Source organism: Rattus rattus, chromosome 7 (assembly GCF_011064425.1).
Source record: "Rattus rattus isolate New Zealand chromosome 7, Rrattus_CSIRO_v1, whole genome shotgun sequence".
NCBI classification, from domain to species: Eukaryota; Metazoa; Chordata; class Mammalia; order Rodentia; family Muridae; genus Rattus; species Rattus rattus.
Genome location: NC_046160.1, coordinates 123,362,034 through 123,388,204, shown reverse-complemented (window position 1 = coordinate 123,388,204; position 26,171 = coordinate 123,362,034). Strand labels below are relative to the sequence as shown.

Here is a 26,171-nt window from a genome sequence, read left to right as displayed (position 1 = left end):
CTGTCTTGGAACTTGCTCTGTAGACCAGGTTAGCCTCGAACTCAGAGCTCTGCCTCTGCCTCCCGAGTGCTGAGATTAAAGGCGTGCACCATGACCGCCTGGCTAAAGACTTATTTTTAATTAGGCGGGGTGGGTGCATATGAGTCCAGATGCAAGCGGCATCAGACCCCCTGGAGCTGGGGCCTCCATGGCTACTGCTCACTAAACTTAGGTCCATCTCAACCACAAACTGAACTTGGGTCTGTGCTCCTAACCACTGTGCCATCTCTCCAGCCCCACTCTACCCTATCAGTCCCTATCCTAGAGTGGCCAAACTGGTCTAGACCTCCTTCCTGGATCCCAGACAGGCCTTGAACTTGTGGAACCACGGGCGTGTGGTCCCTCCCTTCCCATCACTACTGAGTTATTTGCCGAGACCTCTGGATGAAAGAGATCCTGAGTTTAGCCGGGGGCCCAACATAGGGCTTTTAGGTCAGTGGGCTGGATCCTAATCTGGGCCAGGAACTCCCTAAGGATAGAATACTGCTTGAGCCAAAGCTCACCCCCGTGGGGGTGTACGAGGAAATAAACCACGGTGTTCACACTGTTGTAGCAATGCACCCTTGCCATGCAAAAGCGGTCTGAGAAGGGGTCAGGGCTGAGTATGCAGAGGCGAGAATTGCCCGGGTCCACCACCTCACGAAGACCCCTTCCCACAGTGGTCTCTGTGTCCAGACTTACATTCTTTCCAAACTTGAGGACTAGTTTTTCGGCGTTGATGTGGTCCTGGAAGTTGGGGTGATGTTTCCTTCGCCGATAATCCTCTTCGGTGAAGGGAACCTCGCTATCGTCCTAGGGGAGACACAAGGTGCAAAGCTATACCCCAGAGCCAAGGGAGGCTGCACTGTTCAAGGAGCTGTTCCTTCCGGCTCGATGCAAGTTCGGCGCTACCTGGTTCCCAAGAAGTGATCCGCGAATCTCCCAGTAGCTGGCTCAGAGGACCTCCAACAGTCCTCATAAGGAAGTGACAGATATTTACAGTGCTGGACTTAACAAGAACTCTACAGAACTCATCGAAACGTACCCCATGGACACGTGCAATCCCTATGTGCTGACTGAGACAAAAATGATTCTCTAAAAGACAACAAAACGCTGGGCTTCCAGAGCTGTGTGGGGCAGGACTTGTTCTTCACGTCTGGGCTGTGGTTTGGGGTGACCAGGAGATTCACTTTGATGTGACCTCAAAACCAATGAGAGCAAGACCGGCAGGGTCCTTGATTGTACAGGTTGGGCTGCAGCCACCAAAGGGAACCATGGGGGCGGCAACAGGCTCTGGGTAGCAGATAGGATCTAGCTTTGGGACAATACACAGAAATCAGTCTTTCTTGCAGCTGCGGGTTGCATGTTGAATGTTAGAAAGACTGATGGCTGTAAGCTCCAAGACCAAACTGAAGCTCTGTGTATACTAACCAAAATGGAAGCTTTTTGTTTGTTTTGTTTTGTTTGTTTTGACGTAGGGTATCGGGTTGCCCAGGCCGGCCTTGCATTTGGTAAGTACTCAAAGGAAGTTGATGCTGAACTTTAGCTCTCCCTGCCTCCATCAAAGCTAAGGATAACCTGTAAGCCGGGCTTGCCCAAGGATAGGTAACATCCTGGGATGCTGGAGGCTGCTGCTCAGGTAAAATATCAAGTCACGCGTTTTCCCTTCAGTAAACAAGGTTGGTTGCCCCAACTGCACAGGATGTACTCGGTCACATAATAGGCAGGATGCATGCTTGTCCCTGACTGGATGGTGGCAGGTATAGCCTGTGGGTTCCCCCTGTGAGCACCCCACTAAAATAATTCATCACTGTTCTTTGGGGGTCCTAGGTACGAACCTAGCCATTGTCCCTCTTCCTTGTCAGTATTTAATAAAGCATTTAATAAAGCTTGCTTTAATTGGACAATCGTGAATTTGGTGTGTGTTTCTCCTTGCAAATTTCAGGTTTAGCAAATTTCTGCCTCCTCAGGCTGGGATTATAGTCATGGGACAGCATGCCCATTTTTTTTTTTCTTTCTTTTTTTCGGAGCTGGGGACCGAACCCAGGGCCTTGCGCTTGCTAGGCAAGCGCTCTACCACTGAGCTAAATCCCCAACCCCCAGCGTGCCCATTTTATATCAATAAACTACCTGCTCTGAATTTATATTTACAGATCTGGTTCCTGGAGACCCTAGGAACCAGATCTTCCTTCTGTGACTGCAGTAACCAGGGTGTGTGAAACTTCTAAACTGTGCTGTTGTGAAGCCCAACCAACTCTGCCTTTGAGAGTGCACAAAGTTCCACTTGAGCAAACATCCTATGACAAGCAATAGCCAGTCACGCTACAACAGCAGGGTCAAGATACATATAGATAACCTAAGACGTCCTGCAGAAAACAGATAACCTAGCCATCCTATCTGTCAGCTGGTTTTGCCCCCATGTTTGGTTCCTCAAGATTACTCCAGAAATACAGTTTTTAAAATATTAACTTGCTGACCCTCATGGAAACCCCCCAAGTTTGCTGTAAGTACAATAAATACCCTGCACCCTAGACTTGAGGCTCTCACTTCTGACCCCCTGCTATGGTGAGGCAAGAGCCCTGGCTCACAGACTCGTTGTAATAAAGACCCTTGTGTGTTTGCATCAGAATTGGCTCCTCATAGTCTTTAGGGTCCCTGGGACTTGGGTATAGCTGTGACTGTAAACTGAGAAAGGCACCAGTTCAAGACAAGAGGTGGATTATTACCAGAGACATGGGTAGGGAGTGGTGCACATGCCTTCCTCTCGGGACTCAGAAGGCAGAGGTAGGCAGATCTGAGTTCTAGGCCAGTAAGGGGTATATAGTGAGACCTGCTCTCAAACCATAGAAAAGAAACAATACATTTATTGTATGATCAATTGAGGGTGAAATTTACCCATGGTCACGGGCATTCAGGAACTTTAAAAAAGTACTTGGGAGGCAGAGGCTGGTGTGGAAAGCTTTCAGGGCTGCTTGGCAGGAATTTGACATTGGGTCAGGACAAGGAAGTAGGTTAGAACAAAGAAGCAGGCTTCAGGCAAGAATCTGACTTTGGGTTAGGACAGGAAAGTAGGCTCAGGTATCTTGGTCATCCTGATAAGCCCCTAGAAACAGTGATCACGGGGCTTTTTTATTGACTTGCTTGTTCCTTGACTATTTGTATTTATTGTCTTGCTTGTTCCTTAACCTAGAAATGACTTTATTTGCATGTAATTAAAATGGTATAAAAGCAGATTAGGAAAAAAATAAACCTGCCTCAGCCTCAGAACTGGATGGGGTCATGCTACAGTCTTATCTAATTGTCTTTTTCCTTTTAATCCTTGCTCCTATGCTGGAGAACCTGTTGACTGACTGAGCTGGCTTGGTCAGGCTGGTAGATCTCTGAGTTCTAGGCTAGCCTGGTCTACAGAGTGAGTTCCAGGACAGCCAAGGCCACACAAGAAAGCCTATCTGGAAACAACAAAAATAACAAACAGATTAAAACTAACAATGCAAGAAGGGTGTGGTGTGTAAATATGAATGGCAAAGTGGTTTTCCCCTTCTTTGTGCATTTGTGTGTGTGTGTGTGTGTGTGTGTGTGTGTGTTGGCAGGTATACATGCGTGGGTATCTTCTGCTGTCCAAACACTTTAACAGCTGAGCCATCTCTCTAGCCCACAAATGACAGTATTTCATATCTGCAAATTTGCTCAGTTAAGAAGAGAGATTCTTGGGCTGGAAAGATGTCTCCATGGTTAAGAGCACTCACTGACTGCTTTTCCAGATGTCCTGAGTTCAATTCCCAGCAAATACATGATGTCTCACAACCATCTGTAATGGGATCTGATGCTCTCTTCTGGTGTGTCTGAAGACAGTTACAGTGCATTCATATAAACAAGATAAATAAATATTTTTAAAAAGAGGATGAGCTGGAGAGATGGCTCAGCGGTTAAGAGCACTGACTCCTCTTCCAGAGGTCCTGAGTTCAAATTCCAGCAACCACATGGTGGCTCACAACCATTTATAATGAGATCTGATGCCCTCTTCTGGAGTGTCTGAAGACAGCAACAGTGAACTTACATGTAATAAATAAGTAAATCTTTCTAAAAAATAGGAGAGAGTCTCACAGGCAGCTCCAGCATAGTGGAGGATACGCTTTTGAATTAAAAATTGCTTCTGTGGGGAAAATATAGGCTGCAGTGGAGGAAATGAGATCCTATCCCAGTCTACTCAGCCAGGCCTGGATTTGGAGTGGATAATAAAATGGAAGAAGAGAAAAGAGAAGGTGTGGACTCAGCACTGGAGAGGCGTAGACAGGAGGATCAGGGACTCGGAGCCATCCTGGGCTGCAGGGTGAATTCAAGCCATTTTGGGCTACGTGAGGTCCTGCTCCAGATGTCAGGAGCCGTGGTGGGAACTGGGAGAAGATGAAGAAGGCAGCACGCAGAGGCTCAGGGCTGTGGGCCATGCTGAGGAGTGTAGGTGACCGAGACAGGTGGGTGGTGTGTAAATATTCACCTGAGGGTGTGGACATGCAGGTGCCATGACCTGCATGTGCAGGCTAAAAGACAACCGTGGGTGTCAGTCCGCACTGTCCACCTTGTTAGAGAAAGGGCCTCTTTGGTTTCTGGTTAGCCAGCATCCCAGCCTGCTGGTCCTCAAGCCTCCAGGGACATGGAGGCTTGTCCACACGGGAGCTCTGAGATGACAACCACTCACACTATGTGACTGACTTTAATGGGGTTCTGGGAACTCAGAGTGGGGAGCCTCTGTGAGCACCTCTGCCCACTGAGCCGTGCCCCAGCCAGGGCTGACGCCTTTTAAGCGGGCCTGTTGCACAATCTGAATTACATTTTAACAGGGTTGTTGAGGTGGACCACAAATAGGAAGGAAGGGAGAAGGTAAGGAATGGAGCCCACCACTAGGTGGCGATAGATTCTCTCCCCCTACCCCGAAGGCTTCTATTGCTAAGACAGAACACCATGATTACAAAAAGAAACAAGTTGGGGAGAAAAGGTTTACTTGGCTTATATTTCCATATTGCTGTTCATCATCGAAGGAAGTCAGGGAAGGATTTCAAACGGCAGAAACCTGATGCAGAGGCCATGAAGGGGTGCTGCTAGCAGGCTTACCAGAAACATAGAACCGGGGACCATTGGCCCACCCATAGTGGGCTGGGCCCTCGTCCACCAACCACTAAGAAAATAGCGCGGACCGCTAAATCCCAAGCGGCAACTTCTCATCCGAGGTTCCCTCTTTCCAGATGACTTTAGTTTGTGTGTCGAGTTGACGTAAGACTGGCCAGCGCACCTCCATAATCCAATGGGACAGGTCAAGGACCTAGGTGTCACCTCTAGGAAGTTATGGCTGCTTTCGAAGCTCCTCAATCGCTGCTTAGGCTTCCGTACTGAGTTTCTAAGACTCTTCTCCTCACTCACCGCCAGGCAGCTGCCCTCGCCGCCTCAGCTCCAGCAGCCTGGCTTTGATCCTTTTCTTTATAGTTCTTCCATTTCTGGCAGCTCTGAGGCTTACTGCCTGCCCGCCCCGGGGGTTTTTCTTTTAAACTGAAACACCCGTCCTAATGAGCCCCAATAGGGAGTCCCATTTCCCAGGTGTCACATGATGGCTCTGTTGGGACTCTGAGATTTCTAGGAACTCTTCTTTCTTCCCCTTTAACGTTTTGATTGGCAGCGAAGATAAACCCACCCCTCGGTGGAATCCACAGCCAGCAATAGGCATCCAGAAGTTTTCATGGTTGGGGAAGCTGACAGCTGAGCCTGGGGCTAGAAAGTTGCCTTGGATATGATTTCTAGATTGGGCTGTTGGTACACTTTGGATGATGCATTAAGAACTTGGCTGGGGGTTGGGGATTTAGCTCAGTGGTAGAGGAAGGGAAGCACAAGGCCCTGGGTTGGTCCCCAGCTCCAAAAAAAAAGAACCAAAAAAAAAAAAAAAAAAAAAAAAGAACTTGGCTGGGAAACTGGCTGATGGGTGGGTGGGTGGAGGGATGGGTGGGTGGGTGGGAGTGGGCTGGGACAACCCCAGTACCAGGGATTCTCTTAGCAGAAAGACGGAAAATTAGTTTGTGAGGGAAACTGTAGTTACTCCACCATTTTGCAGAAATGGCAAATCCTAGACAAATTACATATCACACAATTGGCTGTTCTTTTACATCCATGTGTCCAACCCATAGCACATGGTTTGCTAGATTAAGAAGAAATAAATGGGACAATGAGATAAACAAATGAATCGTGTACCCTGAAAGGATATTTGTGTTGAAACTTAGTCACTACTTATTGGAAGTTAAAACTGAGCTGACCGCTCTTGTACTCACTCTTATTTGCTAACCTTAGCAATCAAACTCACACCCAGACTGGAAAGAGAATGTTCTAGAAGCATCCATCTTTCTAGCCCAAGGTTTAGCTGCCAGGTTCCCAGACCAGGAAAACTGCTGGGTGGCTGCTGCCTGCTGTGGATGCCATCTAGGGTACAGGAGCCTAGGAGCTTCACGGCCCTGGCTAACATGACCCGACTGCCCGATATGACTGTTCTAGGTTTACCCCATTGCCAGTCCCGGTGTCTGCAGACTACAAGGTGGACTGCAAGGTACCCTGGCCGTGGATTTTCACTAAAGAAAGGGGAACAGTCTCTGCCCAGCCAGCTGCATGGAAGCCTGTCATTGAAAACAGTCAGGGCTGTCAGTTCAGTTTCTGCCTTTAGGTTCCTGAAGAGACAGAGACCAGGCTCTGCGCTGTGAACCTTTGCTACTGGTGTTTGGGGCTATTCTCCTTTAGTCCTTAAATTTCATTGCATCAACAGCAGCACATGAGTGTATTTTACATTAAAACACAAAATGAGAGAAATGTCAACAAAACCCCATGAAGCAGGGACAAGGTCTCACCATGTGCGTGGGCTAGCCCAGAATTCTTAGGCTTGAAATAACCCTCTCCCTCCTGAGTGCGCCCAGAGCTCGTTTGCTTTAAGGCCACCTTTCACTGGCAGGGGTTGGGGTTGGGGGGAATAGGGTGTGGGGGCAGAGGGTGGGAGGGCAGCAGGGCGTGGGGAGGGTGGGGAGGGCTAGTTCCTTGCTGCTGAAGAAGTGATCATTTCCTTTACTGACAGATGCTCCAGTTCCTCTCCATCTGGCATTGTACCCTTTCCTTGTTATGTAGGAAAAGGTGTCAGCATTTCTGAAAATTCTGTCGGTTCCTGAACAGATGTGGCAATGACTGCGCTCACTTGGTGTGGCTTTGCTCTTGCTTGTCTATTTATGATGATGATAATAATGATGATGATGATGATTACTGGTTTCTTGGGACAGGGTCTCTGTGTAACTCTAGCTGTCCTGGAAGTTGCTGGGTAGAGCAGGGTGTCCTGGAACTCAGAGGTCTGCTGGGATCAAAGATATGTGCCACCACTGCCTGGCTTGTTTATTTATTTTAAAATGTGTTTGTCTTTAAAGAATTATTTATTTTACGCATATTAGTACACTGTAGCTGACACACCAGAAGAGGGCATCAGATTCCACTACAGGTGGTTGTGAGCCCCCATGTGGTTGCTGGGAATTGAACTCAGGACCTCTGGAAGCGGTCAGTGCTCTTAATTGCTGAGCCATCTCTCCCGGCAGCTTATTTATTTTTAAGTTAAATCTGATGACTCTGTTAACTGGAACTTCTTCCTATGGTTGAATTGTTTTACTGATTTATTCTTTATGCAAGGGTCTCTGCTGTCCAGGCTGGGGCTGAACTCTTCCTGTACTGAGGTGGTCCGGCCGCCTCAGCTTCCGGTGTAGCTGCCTCAGCTTCCGGTGAAGCTTTCATTGCGTGCCACTGAGCCAAGGTTGCCGATGACCTTTCAAATCGCTTACTGTTTTCCACCCGCCTGGAACTTGTGTGGGCTCCAGGCTAGCTAGTTATTATTTGTGACAACTAGAACCTGTCAGTCACCCTTGTTCTGAGAGTCTGGCTGCGTTAGCATCTTCTCTGCATTCTTTGCTCACCCTCAGAACGTAGCTAGACTTTAAAAACAAACAGGGACTAGCAAGATGGTTCGGTAAGTGTAGGTGCCTGCTGCGTAAGGACCAGAGTCCCGGATTCAACGTGGCTGGAAATGGCTAGGAAAATGCATCTTGTAATCAATAATGTATCGCTTTGGAGAGCTGAGAAGCAATGTCAATGCCGGTGTGTGGGAGACCCCGCACACCATTTGCGTTGTCTCAACGGCTAAGGAAACTTCATTTTATACTAGTCATGCATCTAATAACCATTTGTCTCAGCTTCAAGTCCCCGGAAGCTATGTTCCCAGTAACCTGGACAGAATGACACTCCCCCCCACCCCCCAGACACAGCCATACCATCTGCTTTGTTACATTATGACTGCTTGTTTCTTCATTTGCTTCTGTGACCTGCTTATGTAGACATTCAATGGCTGTTCTGAGGTTACCATGACATCCTAGTCTTGGTAGCACACAATGGCTCTTGGCTTGCTTGTGCAGATACTCAAGGTTTTCTTGTGGTTTTTGCCCTTAAAAGTCCATCCCTCCGGGCTGGAGAGATGACTCAGGACTGCTCTTCCAGAGGACCTGAGTTCAAATCCCAGCAACCACATGGTGGCTCACAACCATCTGTAATGGGATCTGATGTCCTCTTCTGGTGTGTCTGAAGACAGCTATAGTATCTTATAAATAAATAAATAAATTAAAAAAAATTCCTTCCCTCTTCCCTCAGCCCACTTCACATGGCACTCTCTAATCTGGCTCAGAGATCACCAGTCCCCTAGCGGTATCAATGAACTTCGTGATTATAATTTGGATTGAGTTTGCGGTCTTTTCCCTGGGGCAGGTGTGTGTTGAACACTCTAACGTCCTCGTCACTCTGATCGTACCGTCTGATGAGTCTTGAAGAGACGCTAGTGTGATTCTCCACTGAGTGAGAGGCCGTCACACAGCCACAAGTCTCTGAGGCAGCAGCGCTGGAAGAAGGCACGCCTTCAGTCACGATGTAGCCGCTGTGACCAATGTGTGACCAATGGGCGCGTGTTTGCTGTGCTGTGCTCATGGTGGTCTTATGTCCACCGGTGTCACCCAGACACTCGGGGAATGCACTGCGCTGTCATCAGCAGCTCCTTTATGACTAACCTAAAGGTCATCTTCACTGTCGGGTCGTCCACATTTAGAGTCACCTAGAAGAGACACTGCTGGACGGGCCTGCCTGAGAACTACCTGAGGAGGGAGGAGCCACCAGCCTGGAGTCCCCGTATGAATGAAACGAGAGGAGGAAAAAGGAGCTGAGTGTCAGGCAGGCTTGGTGTGACCGGCCACCTCTCCCTCGGTCACACCTTCTCCTCCAAGGTGCCCCAAATCCCTTCAGTGAGACAAGATAACCCGGCACTAGGGAAGCAGAGGCAGACAGATCTCTGTGAGTTTAGGGCCAGATTGGTCTACAGAGTGAGGTAGGGTACACAGGGAGACCATATCTCAAAAACAAACAAACAAACAAACAAACAAACAAACAAACAAACCTACCCTCCACCCCCTACCCCTTGCTTTTGTCAGATGATCTGACACGGCAATGGCAAAGTAGCCAATGAGATAACCTTCTTGGATCCTTATCACCTGTATGGTCAGGCCTTGACCAAAGCGTTGTTAGGTGGTGGCACTGTCTGTGGGGAGGCAATTTGAACTTCCTGGTGGCCTAAGCTGGGAATGCAGCTGGGTGGCAGAGTGTCTGTCCAGCCCTGGGTTTGATCTTTAGCACATCACAAAATCTAAATATGGCCACGAGTGCCTCTATACCCAGCTCTTTGGGTATAGAGGTGGGAGGATCTGAAGTTACAGCCATCCCTGGCTATATAGTGAGTCTGAGGCAGCCTGGACTATGAGAGATGCTGTCACAGAGAGTGAAACAACAGAACAACACATACAGAAGCCTCGCCAAGCCTTGGTGGTGTGAGGCCGGCTCCTTTTAACATAACTGCAGCCATTTTGTACTCAGACTCCATGTTACCCACAAGGTGAAATTAAGTTCATAGTTGTCACTTCAACCGACACTGAAGACTGTTACTACTATGCCAAAATGTTATGGTCGACTCGCTTGTACCGTTTTCTCAATGCTCTGAGACTCCCCTGATCACCACCTGTCCACCACCCTTCTTACTTCACTCAGGATCAACCACCTTAAAGGTTGGCTGATGGTACTTTGTCTAGTTAGCCAAAAATGGTGTACCACTCCACGGCTTGCCTCTGAACTTATGAACCTGGTTTTTCCTATAAAAAGCCTGTCCTGAGGACAGACTGGTGCCACAGTTAGGTTTTCCTTCTCGTGGTCCTGAACGCTCAGTGTTAGGGTGTGCATTCAAAAGACTGTTCTTGCTTAACTGAGATCGCTGTACCCATGGTTTGTGTGGCGACTCCCAGACCCCGACATGGATTCACTTTGGGCTGATGAACTCTGTTGGATGCTTGAGATGGGGTGGGGTTCAGGAGCGCAGGGGTACCCGGCTCGCTCGGGTTCTACTCACAGGGTCCAGGGGTTTGGATCTCGCCCATGTCATCACTGTTGACAACAAAATGAACATCTTTCGCTTTTCAAAATGGCTGATTTCTTCACTCAGTGCTGTGGGGCCGAAAAACCAGAGAAATCACTTAATCATTGGAATCCATGTTAGGGTTTTTCTTGCCTAGTTTTAAACATGTTCATTCCAGTGTGTGTGTGTGTGTGTGTGTGTGTGTGTGTGTGTGTGTGTTGGATGTGGGTATATTTATTCGTGTGACTTCAGGGGCTAGCAGTCCTCAGAGGTGTCAGATCTCCCTGGAGCTGGCTTTATAAGCGGTTATGAGCAGCCCCGTAATGAGTGTGGGGAACTTTGCAAGAGGTAAAGACCTTCTTGGGTTTCACAGAGGGCATTTCTGCCTAGCCTGGGCTTGGTGTGAAGGTAAGTTAGGTTGTATCTTTCCCTTAAACTGCAGCCAGCTTGGGGTGGGGTGAGGTGGGTTGGGGGCTCTACCTTGGGGGCCCAAAGGCTGTGGTAGAAAGCACAGGTGAGGAGGAAATGCAGGTTATGAACAAGGTGTGGTGCGTGTGTAGAACAGACATGCACGAAGGACAGTGAGTGTGTCACTGTTACCAACAAAGGAGTCTGTCACAGGCTGTGCCGAGCCTCCCAGAGTTCCGGCTTATATATAATAAGCACTGATATAATCTTACTGTTGTATGACCTCGCTGAGGTACAGAGTGAGGTCAGAGGGTCCTGGTGTTCTGGTGCACATTTCAGTGTTGATAGGGGATTCCTTACACCATCACACACTGGCGTGGGCGTCCTCACTGGGGAAAAGCAGGGACTCGCACTCAGACCGGGAAGCATGACTGAACTAAGCCTCGGGACGCCGTGCCACACATTCACGCTAAGTCAACTTCAGATCTGTCTTTGACAGTTTGTCTTTAATCCTAGTGAGGAAATCTTTTCTGCTTCACTCTGCCCTGTTAATTTCTCCTCTCCCCTGCGCTTCACTTTGGCCTCTTTTGTGAATATGTGTCACACGTCTCGGGCTCTAACTGGGTCACCTTTCTAAAAATGTGGGACACTTATAATAGGCTGAACGTCTTCTGCCTGTCGCACCCTAGACACGCTCCTTGGATGCAGCCATTTTCCCCTCGAGGCCGAGGCCGGGAGTCCATTCCCCTCTCCTATGCCGTCTGCTTTCCTCCCATAGCACCCACGAAACATGGAGAGGGAGAGAAGAGTTCTGCAACATTTCAAAATAGAACGAAGTGTTGGCAAAAAGTACGTGTGCTCTAGAGGATTGTGCGACAGAGGATTGTTTCTCTCTTTCTCTCTTTCCCTGTCCGCTTGTCTAGCCTCCAACTAGCTACATAGCAATCGATGACTTCTGACTCTCTGCACCCTCCAGGTGCTACGGTTATTTTCTTGTGCACTGCTGGGGACTGAACCCCTGCTAGGCAGGCAGTCATTTGAGCTCCATCTCCAGTGCTGTAGTCTTTCTTTCTTTTCTAATCCTTCTTCCCTGTTTTTTTTTTTTTTTTTTTTTTTTTTTTTTTGGACAGTTTTGTTGCAGGGCGGCTTGGCGTCAGGATCTTAGTCCTCACAGCTCAGCATCCAGAGTACCACACCTTGCTTATTCAGGGTCTGGAGAGATGGCTCAGCAGTTGGCTAAGAACATGTACTATTCTTGGAGAAGCCCTGGGTTCAGTTCCTGTGGTGCATATGTCAGTGGCTAACAAGTGCCTGTAACTCCAGTCCCGGGGGGATATGATGCCCTCTTCTGGCCTCTGTGGGTATACGCACACAGACACAGACACAGACACAGACACAGGCACAGGCACAGGCACAGGCACAGGCACAGGCACAGGCACAGGCACAGGCACAGGCACAGGCACAGGCACAGGCACAGGCACAGGCACAGGCACAGGCACAGGCACAGACACAGACACAGACACAGACATGCACACGCACACACCACTTACTAAATCCTCTTTCCCCACCCACATGGTGCCAGGTGACTTTGCCCACAGAATGAAGTGGCTCTGACTATTTTCTTATACAGAATCCTTCTACTCCACAGTCATAGAAATTAGTTAAACCATTTCCTCCAAGTAGAGAAGTGCACATTGTTTAAAGAGATAAAAGAGAAGTGAGGTGAACTCTATTAAGTCCCAGGAAAGCCAGTGCAAGGGCCACGTTTGAGAAATGATTACTTTGCCTGGATGGGTCGGGGGTCCTCCTCTGATAGGCTGATGCTTTTCTGCTGCAACTGAATGTCTGTCTTTATTCGCTGCCTCACATTCACAGACACAGGCCATCGGCTGAGGCAGACAAGTGTGGGAGACAACTTAGTAACCTGGGGCACACTGGGCTTGGACAGTGCATACATCCTCTTCCCAAAATGCTTTCACTGGCCCCAGACCTCTTTTTTTTCTTTTTTTTCCCCCTGGAGCTGGGGACCGAACCCAGGGCCTTGCGCTTGCTAGGCAAGCACTCTACCACTGAGCTAAATCCCCAACCCCAGCCCCAGACCTCTTGACTGCATGTTCTACACTCACTCCTCTCCTGACAGTGCATCTAGCAGCAGAGTGGCAACTTAGAACTCTATCAGGTATGTTTTTTTTTTTTTTGTAGGGGGGAGAGGGTTTCAGGACAGAATGTGACGGCTATTCCAGTTGTCAACTTGACTATATCTGGGATGAACCACAATCCAGAAATGGAGGACACACCTGTGATCCAGATCTTGAGGCTGGAAGACACAGGCTTTTGATTCAGATCCTGAGGCATAGTGGCCATGCAAAGCTTAGGCCCAGGTGTGGTGGGCCATACCTTTAATCTGGGCCACACCTTCTGTTGGAGGTCCTACGGAAGGACAGTGGCAGAAGGAAGACTCTTCTCTGCCTTCCTGCACTCGCTTGCCAGAACATCTGTTGGAACCTACGCCAGTCAGGATTCCAGCTTCTACAGAAGACCAGCTGAAACACCCAGCCTCGTGGGACTGAGCAACTCTGGTTGTCAGGCTTGGTGGCGAGTGCCTTTCCCAGCTGGGCCATCTCACAGACCCTGGACTGGCTCTGGATGCAGGTACAGTGAGGCATACTGCACCCTCGGAGTGACCTTTATTATTTTTTATGCTTTTGTTTTTTTTTGTTTTCAAGACAGAGTTTCTCTGTGTGGTCCCGGCTGACCTGAAACTCACTCTGCAGACCCAGGTGCTCTCAAACTCAGAGATCTGCCTGCCTCTGCCTCCTGAGCGCTGGGATTAGAGGTTGCACCGCCACAGCCTGGCTCTCGAGGTCACCTTTTGTAGACAATTCCCTAGTTACCATCTTAGGCCTATGCATAATTGGGCATGTATATGATTAAAGCCAAGTGCATCACGGGAAGAGACATGTCATTGTGTTACAGGGCTTAAATCTGTCAATCAAAACACAGAACCAACATCACTATGTCCTTTAGCAACGAAACTCCTCCCTCTCTCGAACTCTATAAAAAGAAGCCCCAGGCAACAATTAGGGCCTCGTGTGCACTCACTCACGTCGTCCACTGGTATTTAAAATATTTTTAAAAATTATTTTTATTTAATGTGTGCGAGTGTTTTTTTTCCTGCGTGTACGTGTGTTTGCCGTTCTCACACAGTGTTAGGAGTCCAGAAGGGCTCGCGTGATACTTCAGGGGTCAAGCTCCTGCCACAGTGACTGTCCCACCATGATGAAGTGTGCCACGAGCTAAGCCAGAACGAGCTTTTTCACCCTTAAGACGCTTTGCCTGGGTGTTATATCACAGCAACAGAAAAGAAACTGGGAGGTTGTCATAGGGTCTTACTGCTGTGAACAGACACCATGACCAAGTCAACTCTCACAAGGACAACATCTAAGTGGGGCTGGCTCAGGTTCAGAGGTTCAGTCCATTGCCATTAAGGTGGGAGCATGGCAGCATCCAGGCAGGCATGGTGCAGGAGGAGCTGAGAGTTCTACATCTTCATTTGAAGGCTTCTAGCAGAATACTGACCTCCAGGTATCTAGGAAGAGGGTCTTAAAGCCCATGCCCACAGTGATACACCCACTCCAACAAGGCCAAACCCACTCCAACAGGGTCACACCTTTTTTTTTTTAATTGGATTATTTTTATTTCAAATGTTATCCCCTTTCCTAGTTTCCTGTCTCAGGTACCCCCTATTCCATCACTCCTCCCCCTTCTTCTATGAGGGTATTCCCCTCCAACCACCCACCCCTTCCCACCTCCCCGCCCTGACATTCCCCTACACTGGGGGATCCAGCCTTGGCAAGACCAAGGGCTTCTCCTCCCATTGGTGCCCAACAAGGCCATCCTCTGCTGCACATACAGCTGGAGCCATGGTCTATCCATGTGTATTCTTTGGGTAGTGGTTTAGTCCCTGGGAGCTCTGGTTGGTTGGTATTGTTCTTATGGGGTTGCAAACCCCTTCAGCTCCTTCAATCCTTTCTCTAACTCCTCCAATGGGGTCCCTGTTCTCAGTTCAATGGTTGGCTACCAACATTCACCTCTGTATTTGTAATACTCTGGCAGAGCCTCTCAGGAGACAGCTATATCAGGCTCCTGTCAGCATGCACTTCTTGGCATCAGCAATATTGTCTGGGTTTGGTGGCTGTATGTATATGGGCTGGATCCCCAGGTGGGGCAGGCTCTGAATGGCCATTCCTTCAGTCTCTGCTCCAAACTTTGTCTCCATACCTCCTCCTATGAATATTTTTGTTCCCCCTTTTAAGAAGGACTGAAGCAATGGCCACACCTCTTACTAGTGCCACTCCCTGGGCCACGCATATACAAACCATCATGGAGGTGGAACCATACAGTAAGACCCTGTCTCAAGACACTCATCACAGGAGACCCCTGGGTCTCCACCCCCTGGTGCACTCAATTAGCACACATTTCAAACTTGAGGCGCTTCTCAGTCTAGTTCTTCTGGGACTCTCAAAGGCTGAGTGCTTTCTACCCACCAGCTAGCTTCTTTATAGCAATGTTCCACGTAACTCACTGACCGGAGACTGCCCACAAGGCTTCCTGCACTTGCTGTGCATTCTCCGTGATGTTATAGACGACAACGTCACACTCCAAGAGACGCGCGAGCAGGTCCTCCCGGGAGGTGCCCTGAAGAGAGATGCGACAGTCTGCATCGACAAGACAACAAGGGAGTCACCCACTCCCAACTCCCACCCTGGGAGAGCCCCATGGGGAGTGTTTGCAGGACTACTTCTACTCAACTCAAATCGTGGCTCTCTTTGGTGTGTAGTTCACATTTAACAGAGGCATCATTGAAAACAGCCTGGGGTGGGTGATTTTGGAAATTGTGAAATGGGGGCTGGAGAGATGGCTCGGTGTTTAAGAGCACTGACTGCTCTTCCAGAGGTCCTGAGTTCAAATCCCAGCAACCACATGGTGGCTCACAACCATCTGTAGTGAGATCTGATGCCCTCTTCTGGTGTGTCTGAAGACAGCTACAATGTACTTACAAATAAATAAATCTTAAAAAACATTAAAAAAAAAAAAGAACAGAATTGCATTTCTACCACGTAGGGACAAAGTCCAAGGCCAAGGTGTACTAAGCAAGTCTGGTTACAGCCGGAGGGAAGAATCCATCCCTTCCTTCTATTTTAGCTCCCGGGGAGAGACGGACGAGTGCTGCGGAAACACTTGATCACACTGTGAACCCTGAGATTGTGCTGTTTGCTGGCTCAGCCTTAGTGCACACCTTTACTATCTGTGGCTGGAACACAGACCCGCCCTTAGTACACACCAAATGAGGAAGGTAGTTTGTAGAGGGAAGCACCCGTGTTTGAAAGTGATGTCTAATTGAGTGGCAGACGAAGTGGTGAATCAGAGAAAGATTTGACAGAATGGGATATGCCCAACTCTCATGGGAAGAGAGAGGAAAGGGAAATGACTTAAGAGAGAAGTGCACGAGGTGGAAAAAAAAAAAGAGGCAGTTTTACTGGAACAGGCCTATGGGGGGCTGAGGGGGGGGCAAACGAGATACAGGTGAAGAAGACAGAGGGAGCCAGAAGGTTAGAACAGATTGTCAAAGTTAGCAGGAGGGCCACGAGAGCAATTCAGGAGAAACTGAGAGAAGCCACATTGACTCCGTTTGGAGAGGAGTCGGAGGCAGAACAGCTGAGCTGAACCAGTCACCTAGAGTTGTTCAGAAAGAACGATAAAGGGTGAGCTTATTCAGCAGTAAGTCTCAGAGGCTGAAAATGTTCTAGCTCTAGGTAAGTCTGTATGAGGTGAGAAGCTTCTAGGACTGGGCCTAGGTTACCAAGTAACCTAGGTTAGTTGGAGTGAGCTTCTGAGATGACAGTTATGACAGGAGTGCAAACGTTACTTTGACAGATGGTAATGGCTGCTGCTGTGTGGCTTTGTAGATTCATAGTTCCTATCTCTGCCTTGATGCTCACCTTGTGCTCCTACTGTGTGCTCCCCCTTCTACATTCCTCCCAGAAAAAGACCTCTAGAAAGACCCCGATAACATGGGTTGAATCGTCTCCTCTCTCTGAAAGGATACTGTCTTACTTAGTGCTCTATTACTGTGAAGAGACACCATGACCAAGGCAACTAATTAAAGAAAGCATTTAATTGGGGGCTTGCTTAGAGTTTCCTAATTTTAAAGTGCTTGTCCACCATGATGGGGAGCACAGAAATAGGCAGGCAGGCATGGCACTGGAACAGTAGTTGACAGCCTATATTTGATCCACAAGCAGGAGGTAGAGAGAAAGACTGCACTTGTATGGGCTTTGCAACCTCAAAGCCCACACATGCCCAGTGACACACCTCCTTCAACAAGGCCACACCTCCTAATCCCTCCCAAACAGTTCCACCAACTAGGAACCAAGCATCATATACATGAGCCTATGGGGGCCACTCTCATTCAAACCACTACATACATGCTGGCCTCCTAATTCCTAGTACTTCAATCTGCAACCTATTTGAAGACAAGATCTTTGAATTTCAGATGGCTGCATGGGCTCACATAGTAGAACATTTGGCTCTCAGATGGTGGCTGGCACCCCATTTGTATGTAGCATTCTTCTGTTTTTACCTCCTAAGTGCGGGAGTACAGGTATGAGCCACCCGGACCAGCTGCGGGACAGATCTCAATAACACCGTTCTCGCTTTTTGTTTGTAATGATGTAGATATCTTAGTCAGGGTCTCTGTGGCTGCCATGAATCACAGTGACCAAAAATAAGTCATGGAGGAAAGGGTTTATTTGGCTTTCACTTCCACATCACTGTTCATCATTGAAGGAAGCCAGGACAAGAACTCAACCAGGGCAGACACCTGGAGACAGGAGCTGATGCAGAGGACGTGGAAGGGAGCGCCACTTACTGGTTTACTACCCATGGCTTTCTTATTCTGGTTTCTTATAGAACCCAGAAGAAACACCGGCCCGAGGATGAAACCACCCACAATAAACTGGGCCCTTTCCCTGATCCCCTGTCAATCACCAATTAAGAAAATGCCCTACAGCTGGGACCTCATGGCAGCATCTTCTCAGTCAAGGGTCCCTCCTGTTTATGTGTCGAGTTGATAAGAGACCAATCAGCACAGTAGGCTGAATGAGTTAAACCTTCAGGCCTGGACAGGTTATTGGGTGCACAGAGACCTACAGCGGGTTCAGAGAGTAGAGATCCAGGTAGAGAGGTTACCCTGGAAGAGGAAGCACCTCTTCTAGGGGTACAAAAATGTCTCCTGTGGGGAGAGGGTCCAATTTGTCAGGTGAAGGCTTCATAGCTGCTCTGTAGGCAGAGAGATACGAGGCATTCAAGTCTCAAGAGCTCATTATCCCACACTGTTCCTCTTTCCTATAAGGTACGTTCACAGGGCCACCACAGAGGGATTTTTATGAGTTTGAAGGTAAGACCAGAGGAATCTCTCCCGAGAATACCTCATTTAAATCCTTTGCTTTGGCCCCAGATTTAGAATGGAGACATTGTGGTGTTCCGTCATGGTAGAATGATGTGTCCTGGGCTGGGGGGAATGGCTCAGTAAGTGAAGCGTTTGCTGCGCAATTGTGAGGCCCTGAGTTCTGATCCCAGGCAGCCATGTTGAGTTGCTTGCAGTAGTGTGTATAGAGAAGTACGCAGTAGTATGGAGGGACGGGAAGCCGAGACAGAAGAATCCCTGGAAGCTCGTGGACCGATTCGCCTAGCGTAGGCAGCAAAATCCATCAAAGCAACCCTGTCTGAAACCGAGTGCAAGGTAAAGACCACCTCTTCTGACTTCTGCGTGTGCACTGACTTCTGCGTGTGCACTATGGTGTGCACATGCCTGCATTGCGCACAAGGGCGAGACACGAAGTTTAGGAAGGAAAAAGGAAGGAAGGAAGGAAGGAAGGAAGGAAGGAAGGAAGGAAGAAAGGAAGGAAGGAAAAGGTGGCGGCTGGAGAGATGGTTGAGAGGTTAAGAGCTCTTCTAGAGGACCCGGTTTCAGTTCCCAGCACCACACTGAAGCTCACAACTGTCTGTGGCTCCTGTTCCAGAAGATTCGACACCTTCGGGGTTGGGGATTTAGCTCAGTGGTAGAGCGCTTGCCTAGGAAGCGCAAGGCCCTGGGTTAGGTCCCCAGCTCAAAAAAAGAAAAAAAAAAAAAAAAAGATTCAACACCTTCACATAGATATCATTCAGTCAAAAAAACACCAATGTACATAAAATCAAATATATAAATGACTTAAAACAGATATTTCCCATGTCCCCTCGCGGAGCCAGCCCACAGAACCGAAGGGCTGCGATGGCAGAGGCTGACTGATAACACACTGCTAAGGGGCTGGCACTGGAGGGGTTCTCTGCCCTTGTCAACCCCTAGGGAAAGCCATGGGAGCTCACATGGGAGTAGGCTTCCACAGCGAAGTCCGGCCTGGTGCTCTCCAGCCTGGCCAAGGTGCCCACAATCTGGAAGGTGCCTTCCTTCACTCTTGTGGTGGTAGCTTCTGTAGCAGCTCCCCCTGACTTGGTCTCGTCCTCTTCCTCTTCCTCTTCTCCAATCTCTTCCAGTGAAGCCCCGGCGACACAGTTAGCTAGGAACTGCAAGAGAGCAGGCATGTCCCCGGCGCTAAGCGGGGCTTTGACCAAGGGGAAGCCTGTGCCAGTCAGACATGGTTCTGAACTCTTCCCTTTACCGAGCCAAAGTCCTGTGAATCGTGGTCACGGCAAGGTCGATACGATGATGCCCACAACGCAGGACAGTGGCCACATGTGAGAGCACATCGAATAGCCAGTGACATCGCTTGCTTTAGCAGCAGGCAGAGCTGGGCTCGGGTGCAAACGTTTGGCTTGTTCAATTGGAGCACAGATATGCAGTATATATGAGCCCCTGAGATGATTTAAAATCATTTTGTCGGCTCTCAGGAGGCAGAGGCAGGCAGATCCCTGGGTTTGAAGCCAGCCTGGTCTACAGAGTGAGTTCCAGGAAAGCCAGGGCTACACAGAATAATCCTGTCTCAAAAATAATATAGGGGTTGGGGATTTAGCTCAGTGGTAGAGCGCTTGCCTAGCAAGCGCAAGGCCCTGGGTTTGGTTCTCAGCTCTGAAAACAAAACAAAAAACTAACCAACAACAAACGAACATACAAACAAAACAACAAACAAAAACAACATAAAAACAAAAAATAAAAAAATCAGTTTGCTTCTCCTTTACCACCCATACCCCATCTTTCTTTCTTTCTTTCTCAAAGGGACAGCTCCTGTATTTTAGGCTGGCCTTGAACCTGCTATGTAGCCAAAGATGACCTCAACTCCTAATGCCCCTGCCTCCACCACGGTCATGCACCACCAAACCTGTTTTGCCGCCCTGGTAGGCAGCAAGCGCCCTGCTGGCTTAGCTATACCCTAGTTCAAAGCTGTCTAATGGTTACATCTGAATAATGAAAAACCGGTGAAATTAATTTTAAAGTTTTATTTTAGTATTGGGGATCAAATGCATGTGCTGACCAAGATCACTACCACAGCCCTTAGCCCTGAATGTTTTATTTGGTCTAATAAATGCAAACACATTATTTATTAGCGTAATATGGGATCAATATATTTATTAAATACAAGTACACTGTAGCTGTCAGACACACCCGAAGAGGGCGTCAGATCTCATGACAGATGGTTGTGAACCACTATATGGTTGCTGGGATTTGAACTCAGGACCTGTGGAAGCACAGTCAGTGATCTTAACCACTGCCCTGGAATCAATATAAATTATTCCTGTTATGGTGTGTATTAAACACAGTGCTTCTCACATGCTAGGCAAACACTCTACCCCTGAGATGTTTTCCAGCCTCTAAAAATGGATGAGCTGTTTACGCCTTACTATTTTCATAGATAATGTCTCGCTCTGTAGCCCAGGCTAGCCTCAGTTTTCAAATGCTGGCATAGCAGCCGCCTTTTGTCCAATGCCAGTCTCTGGAATTCGATTGCATTCACTTTTGCTTATAGCGCTTCTCTTTTGGGACCGCCATGTTGAAGTGTTCCGAGGATACACAGGGCCAGTAGCCGCTCTTACTGAATAATTGGAATAATAGCGCTAAGACTTATTTATTTTTTTAATAAATCTGTAACGTGAAACCTCTATCTTAGTCCAGTGTCAATTAAAAAGAAAAAACAAACAAACAAAAAAAAACCCAAAAAACCAACCAATAACCATTATGGAGCCGGGACAGCTGAAATCACAGGAGAGCAAAACTGAAACAACTGAAAAAAGGAGAGAAAGAAAAAGAGAAAAGCAACGTTGGATAAAATACATATCCAAAGGGTTGGAGAGATGGCTCAGTGGTTAAGAGCACTGGCTGCTCTTCCAGAGGTCCTGAGTTCAATTCCCAGCACCCACATGGTGCCTCACAACCATCTGTAATGGGATCTGGAGACCTCTTCTGGTGTCTGAAGACAGCGACAGTGTACTCATGTATATAATAATAAATAAATCTTTTTAAAAAATACGTATCCAGCTGTGAGGAGAGCTGGCTCAGGTGTCCTCACACTTTTCTCTCCTATATCCTTACACTCAGAGCATCGGATCTTCTTGGACTGGAGTTACACACAATGTGGGCTGCTATATGGGTGCTGGGAATTGAACCTGGGTACTCTGGAAAGCAGCCAGGGCTCTTAGCCTTGAGCCATCTCTCCAGGTCCTAAAACATCTCCCTCCCCCCTCTCTCTCTCTCTCTCTCTCCCTCCCCTCTCTCTCTCTCTCTCCACTAGACATAGAAGGGTGTCTTTCTCTTTATGTCTCCACTTAATTTTTTTTGAAACAGTATCTCTAACTGAAGCCAGAGCTTGTCCTCTCAGCTGACTGGCGGGCTAGCAAGCTCCCAGGATCTTCCTGATTGCTACTTGCTCAGTTTCTACCTAGATGATGGGGGCCAGACCTCAGGTTCTCTTGTTTGTGCCTCAAGGAAAGGTCTCCTGCTGAGCCATCTCCATACCCCTTCTGGAGGTAAGGAAGCTTAATGGAACCTGGTCAGAAATTGTGCCTAGCACAAAACAGATGCTTACAAAAAGGTAGATAAATGTTTTATGGATGACGTAACTGCTCTAGATGCCCCCTTAATACCATATGATCTGTATAAGTAAACCCCTTCCTCTCTTGAGCCTCATTTCCCCTATATCCAAACATCTGGGTTTCCAGGAAGGATCATGGGTCACGCCTGCTTAGGGACAGGTCCTGGAGGCACTGATGTGCTGCTAGGATTGGAATCTTACACTGGGGAGGCTCCTAACAGTCAGTGATGCAGGCCTTTGCAGTGTGTGTGGGACACACACTGAGAGGGTTGAGGGCCAGTTTGGCTCGGGCCACCGCTCACCTTTCCTATGTTTCCGCTGCTATAGGTGTCCAGATGGTTTATGAACACCCTCTGTATTTTCAGAACTTTTTCGGTCGTCGCAGGAACTTCCTCTTCAGCCATGGTGGAAGCTGTAGTAGTTGCTAAGGTGAAAGAGTCCTGTCGGTTGCTAAGTAGGAGAGGCTGGGCTTTGGAAGGCTGAAAAGGTCAGGCTCCCTGGGCTGTGGCTCAGGCTCTGGGTGGGGCGTGGTTCGCTTTTGGGCGGGGCGTGTCCTATGGGAAGGGCTCTGGATAGGGCACAGCTCTGGAAGGAGGGTCCGTTGGGGGCGTGGCTCAGGGTCTGGCCAGGGCGAGTCCTAAAGGGCGGGGCTGCTATCCCTGGAGAGTGCTTTTCCCAGGTTCTAACTGTCTGCCTTTCTGCACATCTCCAGTAGGACGCTCAGTTCCGGTTAACAACTTACAGGTTGTAGACCATCATCCAGGGAAGTCAGGGCAGAAGGCATGAACTGAAGCAAAGACCGTGGAGGAACGTGGCTTACTGGCTTGCTTAGCCTGCTTTCTTAGACAACTCAGGATTAAGGCAGGATGCCCACAGTGATCAAGGCCCTCTCCTATCAATGAAGAAAACCCATAGACATGCCTGTAGGCCATTCTTGTGGAGGCATTTTCTCAATTGATATTTCTCTCCCAGATTGTGTTTCCTAAAGCATTTTCAGAACTTTTCCTGGGGATTTGGTGAAGGTGCGTAGAGGCACTTTGTGCTCAGGAATTCATACACAACCGTGAAGTTTGCATTCAGAACGTTTGGCTCTGGGTCTACAAATGAGAATACTTGTGCGGCTGCTGAAATAAATCAACAATAATAACACACTGCAGGTGAGATTGTTCGGAGGGAAAAGGATCCACTTAATTTTTTGAAACAGTATCTCTGAGGCAGGAGCTTATCCCTAACTGAAGCTGGAACATGAACATGGTTCATGAACATGAGTTTCATCCCTCTGTCCCAAAGAGAACCGGCTCCAGCAAGCCGTTCTCTATGCATGTACCATGGTGCACACACCCCTTTCCACAGATAAGTTGATGCTATAAACAACATTTATTGTGTTTTCTTTTCTTTCTTTCTTTTTTTTTATTATTAACTTGAGTATTTCTTTCCCGGTTTCGGGCAAACATCCCCTAATCCCTCCCCTCCCCTTCCTTATGGGTGTTCCCCTCCCCACCCCCCCCCTTGCCGCCCTCCCCCAACAATCTAGTTCACTGGGGTTCAGTCTTAGCAGGACCAAGGGCTTCCCCTTCCACTGGTGCTCTTACTAGGATATTCATTGCTACCTATGAGGTCAGAGTCCAGGGTCAGTCCATGTATAGTCTTTAGGTAGTGGCTTAGTCCCTGGAAGCTCTGGTTGCTTGGCATTGTTGTACATATGGGGTCTCAAGCCCCTTCAAGCTCTTCAGTTCTTTCTCTGATTCCTTCAACGGGGTCCTATTCTCAGTCCATTATTGTGTTTTCTTACTGGTTTTCAAAGCTTGTGATGGTTTATGAATACAACCATACAACCCGCTTGTTTTTTTTTTTTGTTTTGTTTTTTTTGGTTCTTTTTTTCGGAGCTGGGGACCGAACCCAGGGCCTTGCGCTTCCTAGGCAAGCGCTCTACCACTGAGCTAAATCCCCAACCCCACAACCCGTTTGTTTTGTTGGAAGAGTCTGACTGTATTGAAATAGTTTTAAATACTAACTTGTTAAATCTAAATGCATTAACTTGTTATATGTAAACATGCATATATAGAAATTAAATATTTATTTTTATGTGTATGCGTGTTTGCCTGCATGAATGTATCTGTGCCACATGTTTGCCTGGTGCCATCAGAGTCCAGAAGAGACATTGGATCCCTGGAACTGGAGTAACAGAGAGCTGTGAGGCACTGTGTGGGGATCAGGAACAACACTCAAGTCTTCTGCAAGAACAGCCAGTGCTCTTGACTGCTGAGCCATCGTGATTTTTTTTTTTTTCCCCGGGGCTGGGGACTGAACCCAGGACCTTGCGCTTCCTAGGTAAGCGCTCTACCACTGAGCCAAATCCCCAACCCCGAGCCTATTGATTTTATTATAGCAATTGTTCTATCATTCCATTAGTACTTTCCTCGGCATGCATGTCACTACCAAGTGTGTGTGGTGCCTTTTATCAAGTACTGGAAAGTCCCAGAAGACCGTTCTGCCCCAGTGGCTACGCAAGTTTCCCATCATTGCAAGCCTCAGCAATGCTACACCTAAAGAACTTAAATGGAGAGTTCTGAAGTCAGTGTGGCCAGTTCCCAAACCTGCTTCCTCCTCTGTTCACCTAATATGAACCAAGCAGCAGGTTTTGCTCCTGAACACTGGAGGGAGCACTGGACATCCTGGATAGAAGGTGCCAAGGGTAGTCACAGGGCCAGCAGCTGACTGGCTGGGAAGCACTTGGGCTCAGCAGAGCAGGAGGAGAGGTGGGGAAGATGAAGCCTCTGCTCCCTTCATGGACATACTCAGAGCAGACAGACTAGCATGGACTTTTCAGCTGGCGGAAAACCCACATTCAGCATCCATTCCTTGTCCTTCTCCTGTGTGCTGGGTTTCAATGCAGGGATCTTGCACATCTAAGTATGAGCTCTCCCTAAGCTACAACTTCGAGGTATGAATCCTCCCCTTACATTGCAACAAATAAGAGTGTAACATGAGAATTACCTTCCTCAACACCTAGTGATTAATATTTTAATGCTTAATTTCACTTTCTCTTCTGTGTATATCAGTGCTTTTTTTTTTTTTCCGGAGCTGGGGACCGAACCCAGGGCCTTGCACTTACTAGGCAAGCGCTCTACCACTGACCTAAATCCCCAACCGATAATCAGTGCATTTTATAGCCTAGGTTTTTACAGTACGATGCTGCCCCCGTGCCAGTCTTCCTATTTTAAACACTACATATCTCCCTCCAAAGGACAGCGTAGGTTAGCATCCCTCTGTGATTTTTCATTAGAGGAAAATCAATCTGTGCCCCTATAGTTTGTTGACTCATTTATATCTTAAATTATGTTTATTTCTTAAAATTATGTTTATTTCTTGTACATGGCACACACATGGGATTACCAGAGGACAACTTGTTGGAGTTGGTTCTTTGCCTCCATGTTGCGGGTCCCATGGGTTGAATTCAGGTTGTTAGACTTGGTGGCAAGCCCTTTTACCCCTGGGGCCATCTTGGCGGCCAGCATTTATTACTTTACTTTTTGAAAGTTTAAGGCGGCCTCCCGACTTTCCCAGTTCTCCCTCATCTGTGATCACCAGAGGCTCGCGTTATCAGCCTGTGGCCCTCCCCTGGCTCCGGACAGTTCGCAGAGGATGTAGTCAGTCAATGGTGCACTCTGCGGTTGAAGCGTCCTTCATTAAATCCTGGTTATGAGAACGTCCAAGCTAACTGAAGAAATGACATTGTTAAACTTTGTAGCCGGTTTGGTGGTGGCGCACACCTTTAGTTCCAGCACTTGGGAGGCAGAGGCAGGTGGATCACTCAGCTTGGTCTACAGAGTGAGTTCTAGGACAGCCAGGAATACACAGAGAAACCCTGACTTCAAAAAACAAAACAAAACAAACAAACAAAAAACCCCAAAAAAGGGGTTGGGGATTTAGCTCAGTGGTAGAGCACTTGCATAGGAAGTGTAAGGCCCTGAGTTGGGTCCCCAACTCGAAAAAAGAACCAAAAAAAAAAAAAAAAAAAAAACAAAAAAAAAACCCAAAAACAAGAAACAAAACAGAACAAAGTTCTTTTTTAAAGAACCCGTGGAAGTAGGCTCTCTCCTCTCAACATGTGGGTCCTGAGATCCCATCCAGGCTGTCTGGTTGGCGTAGTACTTTCA

At 48.1% G+C, this 26,171-nt stretch overlaps 1 protein-coding gene across 1 annotated transcript in view; it reads right to left on the bottom strand.

Moving 5' to 3' along the window:
• Ak7 (adenylate kinase 7) overlaps window positions 1–22,426 on the bottom strand; it is a 68,168-nt gene extending 45,742 nt beyond the window's left edge. The window contains exons 1-5 of the mRNA XM_032908386.1: window positions 22,314–22,426; window positions 19,355–19,552; window positions 15,517–15,625; window positions 10,514–10,608; window positions 721–831 (exon numbers count right to left, since the gene is read on the bottom strand). Of these exons, the coding sequence (XP_032764277.1) occupies window positions 721–831; window positions 10,514–10,608; window positions 15,517–15,625; window positions 19,355–19,552; window positions 22,314–22,415 (615 nt within the window). The 5' untranslated portion in view covers window positions 22,416–22,426. The remainder of the gene's footprint in view (window positions 1–720; window positions 832–10,513; window positions 10,609–15,516; window positions 15,626–19,354; window positions 19,553–22,313) is intronic.
• Window positions 22,427–26,171: the final 3,745 nt, after the last annotated feature.